The 7,892-nt window shown below is 42.8% G+C and overlaps 1 protein-coding gene and 1 long non-coding RNA gene across 8 annotated transcripts in view; both read right to left on the minus strand.

The window, feature by feature from the left end:
* KIZ (kizuna centrosomal protein) overlaps positions 1-1,514 on the minus strand; it is a 50,715-nt gene extending 49,201 nt beyond the window's left edge. For 2 of the 6 annotated variants that reach the window (XR_003397961.1, XR_003397962.1), the window contains exon 1: positions 1,205-1,513. Coding sequence is in view for 3 of the 6 variants with exons in the window: in XM_026844345.1 (XP_026700146.1) it covers positions 1,205-1,239 (35 nt within the window). In the remaining 3 variants the exon portion in view is untranslated. Of the gene's footprint in view, positions 1-1,204 lie in introns of all 6 variants that reach the window. The other 4 variants (XM_026844346.1, XM_026844344.1, XR_003397963.1 and 1 more) reach the window with 3 other exon arrangements.
* A 1,306-nt stretch (positions 1,515-2,820) lies between these two features.
* Positions 2,821-7,884, minus strand: LOC113478556. 2 transcript variants are annotated; one of them, XR_003398076.1, is made up of 3 exons: positions 5,812-7,878; positions 4,936-5,417; positions 2,821-3,341 (listed from the first exon to the last, which is right to left on the minus strand). It is a non-coding gene; the product is annotated as an uncharacterized LOC113478556 (long non-coding RNA). The 2 variants fall into 2 exon arrangements; XR_003398075.1 differs by lacking the exon at positions 2,821-3,341 and having other exon boundaries at positions 4,668-5,417; positions 5,812-7,884.
* Between the last annotated feature and the right edge of the window lie 8 nt (positions 7,885-7,892).

The raw sequence follows: 7,892 nt of genomic DNA on the forward strand, positions 1-7,892 counted from the left end.
GGGGCGGGGCGGGGCGGGCTCGGGGGTGTTCCGCCATCCCGAGGCGTCCCGCCCCGCGCTGCGTGCGGGCACGTACAGATGCCGGGCATCTCAGGCTGAGCTTTGAAGCATTCATTCCTAAACTAGTACGTCGTCTGTTCATACAATATGATGAAATCTGTTAATTTAGGTATTACTACAGCAGTTAAAATGGCTGTGGTGCCCAGTCAAGTCTCCAGACGAGTGTCAAGAGCTGTGCCCCAGTTGTTGGGTAACCTGGGGCGCGGCAGTATCACGGAATCATCAAGGTTGGAAAAGCCCTTAAAAGATCATCCAGTCCAACCATTAACCTCACACTGACAGTTCCCAACTCCACCATATCCCTCAGCGCTGTGTCGACCCGACTCTTAAACCCCTCCAGGGGTGGGGACTCCACCACCTCCCTGGGCAGCCCATTCCAACGCCCAACAACCCCTTCTGGAAAGAAATGCTGCCTAATATCTAGTCTAAACCTTCCCTGGTGCAACTTGAGGCCATTCCCTCTTGTCCTATTGCTTCTTACTTGGTTAAAGAGAGTCAAATGAAGTAAATGCTGTGTCTCTGGAAAAGGGGGTAAATAGGGACTTTGCAAGGGGCTAGGACATTAATTACAAAAATAATTATGAGCTGCTGAACAGTTACAGTAGAAGCCCCGCTCTCTCCCGTTGGTTTTACTGAGTTCATTGTACACTATGTTTTTCAGGAAAAAAAAAAATCAGAAAATGCAAATGGCCTCTTTCCATGTGTATAGAAATCAAGCACCTCAATAAAATTTCCAATTCCTCCTCCTCTGAACCATCACTTTGTCTAGCTGGCAGAGCTCGTTGATGTCCTCTCACCAAAATCCATTGGTTGGTGGGAAAAGCCACACCACCTTGAATGAGCACTGGATCAACCCTGACAAACCCTGCATTTACATCTCCAGCTGGAAGATGAAGTAGAAAAGAAAACTACATTTTTTCCCATTTTCAGATAAAAATTTAGATCCCTTTGAAAGGAAGTTGCCAAATTAGTGCTTAGATTCAAGGGCCCCAATGAAAGAAAGTTCAAATACCGCGAGAGTATTTGAATTTAAGGAGAAGAAATGCTACATCAATAGACAAAATTGCGGATAGCTATGAAATGCTTAAGCATAATTAGAACAGCAATCAGTACACAATTAGTACAAGATCATCATCATAATTACCCTTCATTAGAACTTCTGTCTGACAACTGCCACATGAAAGCATCAGCTGCAGTTGCGAGCTAGTAGCAGCACGCGGAGGACACAGCTCAAGTCACATGCCAGCGCCGGGAGGTTCAAGAGGCTCAAGAGCATCCAGACAAGCATCATGAGGGTCAAGGTTCCTCTGCCAGGGTTCAGTGTCATGTGATAGTATTCCTAGTGTTTTTTGACATCTTCAGCCTCCAACTCGAATAAACCAAATTTAAAATTTAAAGCAAAAGACTTTGCTGAATTGTTGTAGCAGTACTTAAGAGCCCTCAAATTAGCTTCTGTCACTTGAATAACCATAGCTGCTGTCTGGTTTAGCCTTTGCATTCGCTTTAAATAAATGGCTCAATAAGATATGGATGGCTTTAGTTCATCTAAGAGCCTACCTACTCAAGAAAACACATAGGCAAAGGATTTGCAGATATGGGAGCCTTTTATTGAAATCACATAAAACACACTCACAATAAAAGATGTACTGTTCTTTCTCACTCATATCTTTAATGGAAGCAAACACATGAAGACCTCAATCACAGTGCAAGTTCACATCTTCACAAGAACCAACAGGTGAAATCTAGGTCTGAGCTTGCCTAAATTTCCAAAATTGGGCATTTTTTCCCCAGACCCTGACTTTGCAACCCAGGTCTGCCATAGCTCGTTCTTTCCTTTAAAAATATGCGGGGAAAAAAATGGAGCTTTGGCATCTCAGCTGCAGACATGATCCTGCTGCCCTCCTTGAGAGTTACTTGTAGTACTAAGACTTCTCCAGAGCCTTTGTATCAACATGATGTTCCTGCTCAGTCATGGGGGCAGATAAAATGGAAATAAAAAGGTTTTCATGGTTGCTTCATAGTTAAATTGCTTTTTTTTTTCCCTCAGAAGGTCCCTCATAACAGCTCTCATTGCTAATATCTACATCAAAATAAATAGTCTCCCCTTTGACTCCGAGGTGAGACGCTGAAAACTTGTTATTTCAGAATGTCAGCCATGAAACGCGCTCTGTCAGGCTGAGACATACTTTGAATGCATCGCTGATTGTCAGTGCAGAAAACTGTGAGAGACTATATGGCGTTTGAACAAGAAAACACTTTCATATACTACAAATTTGTTATTTTTCAAAACAGGCAAAGAATCTGTCTTTCTTAAGCCTGTACCAGTGACATACCAGGTTTGGTTCTGGAAGACTAAACTGCTTTTGAAAATATTTGTGCTTGCTAAAATAATATCAAAACTTTCAAACGCTTCTAGTGCTATCTAAAATTGTGAGCAGACATTGTATGTACATACTGGAAAACCTTATTCCCAAACTAAGATTTCCAGGTTTCAGTTGAAAGGGGCTGATCTCTACCTGGGGTAATTGGGGGGCAGGGAGAGACATGGGGGTGTAATGCTAACAGGGAAGGTGCTAACCTGGCCTCACCAGTCCCAGCACTGTGGGCAGCACAAAGGAGAAGAAAACAAAGTAGAAGGAAAGCCAAAGTAGAAGAAAGAAAAGCAGACAGGGTTAAACACCCTGATGTGTTATTTAAAATAAGGAAATATGGTGCCTTAGCCTGGTCACCCCAGTATGTTACTCACTTTCTTCCTCTCACCCTTCTACTCCTTGTCTTGGTGCAGGGCGTGCGCTCTCCGCTGTGGTACGGATCTCCCATGCTGACACTGAAGGACTCATAATTGACTCAAGAATAATCTTATTGCTCACATCCCTGTTAACTAACATCAGTACCCCATCCCTGAAAGCCTACAAAGAGAAGTGTTTTGTTTGTGTTCTCCCTTCAGTACTCAACACTTCGTTTAGATTGTTTTAATTTAATTTTAGTGTAATCTGATAAGAGCTGTAACATTGTCAAAGAAATCTGTCTCCTTCTGTCTTATTAAATACACTTTGAATGATACGATTTTTTTTCCCCAATAGCTTGCAAACGAAAGTATCTCTTGATTCAAATGCAGGGATTGATGTGCACTAATCTTAACAGATTTACACACTCTTTTTAATTTAGGGAGGAAACCATGTGTGCTTTCAGCATCCTGTTTTCCTCTGGAGGTGTAACAGTATCCTGGAAGGTGCAGGATTTGCCTCATTGTGATGAGCCTCTGGCCGCAGGGTGCTCACCTGCAGGAGAAAAAAGAGACAGGAGAAAGAGAAGAAAGTGAAAAAGAATATATCTTTGTAGGGGGAAAAAAAAAAGGGGGTGAGGGACTGACAACACATGCCTCCAGAGAGAGCCTGTGTTACTCTCTCCCAGAGAAAGGCTGAGGGGCCTGGGTGTCACTCCATGTCCCCATGTTTAAGGGCAGCATGGGGCTGGGCCCAACAGCCCATCAGTGATGGTTTGCAGGGCCGCTTCCCTCCTGCCATAGCCTGGGCGATTCTGCTGCGCTGCACAAGGGGATGCTCCAGCCTGAGGACCAGTCCACTTGGTCCCAGAAAGATGGGAAAATCTTTATATAAAGCAGAAATTGTTACTGTCCTTGTGTAGAGTGTCCTGGGACAAAGGAACCGCCCCACACACTGCTGCCATAACAGTAACAATGAGCTTTTACAGATTAAGAGCCCTCCCTGATTTTAGCTGAGTTTCACAATTGGAGAAATACAAATATTGCTTGACAACATCTGGATTAGAACTAACCAAATCACGTCTTCAAAAACATTAACGAGAAATCATTGATTAAAACCAAAAGGGGCGACTAGCTGCAAGCTCCGATGCATACAGGAGGCACATGGATGAGATCTACAAGAGTCTGAACATTTCACTGCCACCATTTTGCTGTTTATGCCAAAACACAGCAGGCTAGGGTTTGTGTGTGGTTTCTCTGGAAAGGGATTTGCAGAAGCACAGGCTGTGATGTACTGAAAAGGTTTTTCCTCTCTGTGCTTATTTGACTTCTGAGAGTGACTGTACACTTAGTTTGCCCACGAGTCACGACAGAACGGAATACGTTTTCTTTTTTTTTTCTTTTCAATTAGATTCATAATACATGCCCTGGTAGCTATGCAAAAGACATACCGAAAATTTACATAATGCCCATATAAGTCTTTTTGTTAATGAATCAAGTCCCAAATGAAGAGCACTAATAATACATTAGTTATCAAAGAGCAAATAACACCAGTGAGCATATCTCAGCAGAGCAGTTGTGTGGATCCATTTCTGACTGTCAGTGTCAATGCACAGAAACAGTAATTAACATGTTGAATTTAATGTTTAAATTTTAATAAATTTAAATGTAATAAAATGCTTTTATTAAATGTTACAGTTCCTTGAAACCTATTATTACTTGTTTCTGATGCATAAGTAGAATATACATTGTCTTACTGAAGAAGGTGTTTTTTGCTGTAGACAGGACAGGTGAAATGAGTTCCTCCAGCAAGAACTTGTTAACACAGAAGCCAAAGATAATGGTTGATTAAATAAAAAAACTTAAGAACATGACTACAACATTTAAAACTATATAATGTTTATTAAGAATGTAAGGGTCTTATCCAGAGCCTATTGGCAGAATTGAAAAGTCTCTAGTAATGTCATTGTCAATGAATTTTGAATTAATCCTGGAGAATTTAGATACAAGTACATGCCATTGTTTACAGCTTCATGTTGTTAAGGAGTCACAGAAATGCTGCAGCACAGGGAGGGGACCAGTTTAGAGACAATTTGCCAGGAAGTATCCCTCCTCTCCTGCTATCTCAAAGTGTTTTCCAAGTCTCTTACACGGCATGAGGCTGCAAGACCAGAAGGGATCAGGTATGACCTCACTCAGACTTTTCCAAGGCCAAGGATCTGGAGAGGTTGTCTGGGAGCTTTCAGGTCTCTCTGTTTTTCTAATAATTCAAGGTCACTTCTGTTTCTGAGATGTAGACACAAGGAATTAACCAGTCTCCATTTAAGTGTCTGCTGTTGTCTGAAAAGGAAAGAGGAGATTGACAGTGCTGAGTTTCCCCATCCCTGGAGAAATGAGAACTGAATTTAGGTTTTCTGAAATGTGAGACAAGAGGCTGAATTTGAACGAGACCACTCACGACAGACTGTCAAAAGGCAGTCTTCCTGTCTTCTCTGAAGTTATCTATGCCTTACACTCTGGAATGCACCACACAACCACTGCTGTCACTTCTATTGCTCAGTCTGAAACAGTTCTGATGTATTTCTGTGCAGGAAATACTATTTTGCATCATTATGGCATGTCTCTTTCAGGCCTGCAGTAACCAAAAAGAAAGCAGAAGATGGCTCAGAAACACATAGCCAAAATCAATCCCACAGCTGCCTGCACATCCCACAGAAGGGAGCATTACTCCACTGTGCAGGCTGCAGCTCGACCCAACACACTGTGGCCCAGTGCGAGGCAGAGCCTGCCGCACGTCGCAAGCCACCACCCAGAGTTCAACTTTGTCACAAATTGCGCGATGGAGAACATACATCACGGGGCTCAAATCTGTCTCTGCCAAACTCTCCAGACAAAGGAACAACGCTGTGTGCCCGAGTGCCTGCTCTGCACCTGCAGCATGCAGCTGTATGTTTGTGATGCTGCAGTGAGCCTACAAAGCAGAGAGTTTGCACCCCAACATTTTCCTAGCCACTAAAACGTCCTACCTTGCCATCAATATGTGGTCCTTTGCACCAAGTCAGGATCGTGTTTTGCCAGGATCCTCTTTCCGGACAGCGGCTTCATGGCCACATTATTCCCAGCTCCCCATCCACCATCCACTCCCCACCTCCAATGAGTGAGGCAGGCAGCATGGTCAGTCAACTCCCTATTTCTTGATCTTGGCACTTGCTGCTGCTGCTGTTTGAAGGACAGAGATTTATCTGGCTCTTTCATTAGTATTTCAACAAATGAGTGGATTAATCTCTGAATGAAATAGTGAAAAAGTTTTGCTTCTACAAGTCATGAAAAATTAAATGGAAAATATAAAATAACTGGGAAGTTCTTTTAACTGAATTAGATAATGTTTCCTTTTTAGCACCACATTTTATACCAATCTGTTTTGAAGAATTGCTTTCCATGTTGACAGGGACAAGGCATTTAGACAAGGTAAAAAGCCTAGAAGATCCAAAACCCCAGACTCAAAGAGAGAGCGTCTGGCCTATTGTCTGTTTTGATTAATGAAGCCTTTTGCATAGTGAGATAATATGATGTTTACTGAGCAGGGAATGCTGTTGTGCAGCAGAAATATCAGAAGTATGAATAATATTCAATACGATAACGACATCAATAAGCTAATCTATGTATTACTGTATTCTGCTTAAAAATGCCTCAAATGATATTTGTTTATTTCGTAATTGTCAGCCACTTTGATGCACTTGTCGTCAGGTTCAACAAGTGCTCCAAGATACAAGGGTTTGAAACAAAGGGAAGCACTTGGGCGAGCCTTGCAGTTTAGTGCTGTTTGGGGCAAGGGAAATAAGATCCGAGGGCCATGCCTCACCGATGGCACGGGTAGCGCGATGCTGCTCTTTAGACACTGACAGAGACTCTCTTGAGAATCCCTCACTGCCCTACATTGAAATATTTAAACCCTGTTAAAGATGTTTGTATTTCAACACGAATGCTTGCAAGTCAAAACAAAAAGCGAGCAAATCAACAAAACGGCAGTAGCAGCATACATGGAAAATAAATGTGTTCCTCAGAGCTAGAATTATGTGTAAACCTGAACTGATTTCTAGTCAGTGTTTGGTTGCTGTCTCTATTTTATTTTTACTTCTGCTGAGGTTTGGAGCTGAATGTCTGGACCCCATAAAGCACTGGAGAAGCTAGTTTGCTTTTCAGTGGAGCCAGGCCAAATTTCACGTGGGGTAATAACTATATGCTGCTTCTCTGAATTCTGTTTCTTTGAAATCCAGTTTCAAGTGAACACGGTATTTTTCACTTCCTGTCCCAAACCACCACGGTGTTTTTCTGTGATTTATGAAGACTGTTCCCCTCTGTCCTTTGCAGAAGATTGTTCTGGTGATGAATGAAAGGATCCATACGTATAAGCCATTCATTCATTTGAAAAGCAGGAGAACAAGCTTAAGACTATTAAAGTAATTAAACTGTGTCTGCTCAGCGTTGCTGGGACATGCCCTCTGAACTCCATTTAGTATATGCAACAGTAAATAATCGTACCAAACATAAATAGGAACATGAAGCAGAAGCTGGCAAAAAGGCTTGAGGAGAGATGGAAAAAAATTCCAACAGTGCATTTAGACAGTGCTCAAAAATTTGTTTCAGATCTACTTTTGAAGAAATTCTCCTGTCACTGGGGGAAGCAGGTGGGATCTGTGGACAGAAGAGGTCTGGGCTGATTTACAGATTTAAGGTCCAAAACGTTTTGACTGTTTGCTGACACACGTACCGTACACGGCCTCTTCGAGCGCAGGATGGTGCCCAGAGGGTGCCCTGTTTCCCTCAGGAGAGGGCCAGACCCTTGGGGGGACTTGAGCATCTGACCGTGGCTCCAGCCAGTGGCCTCCGGCTGCCCCCCTCAGTGTCCTCCACTCCCAGCAGTGCCAGCCCGCAGTAACCTCGGCTCTCACACACCAAAAGGCGAGTTCTTGCCCCCCCGGAGCAACACAGACAATTGCAACCACCCAGTCAACTTTTAAAGGATTGCTCAATTAAAAAGCTCCGCTCGCAATCTCTCGCTCTCTCTTTTTTTTTTTTTTTTTTTTTTTTTTTTTTTTTTTTTTTT

This window comes from Athene cunicularia (genome assembly GCF_003259725.1).
Source record: "Athene cunicularia isolate RWA chromosome 3 unlocalized genomic scaffold, athCun1 chr3_part1, whole genome shotgun sequence".
In the NCBI taxonomy this organism is placed as follows: Eukaryota; Metazoa; Chordata; class Aves; order Strigiformes; family Strigidae; genus Athene; species Athene cunicularia.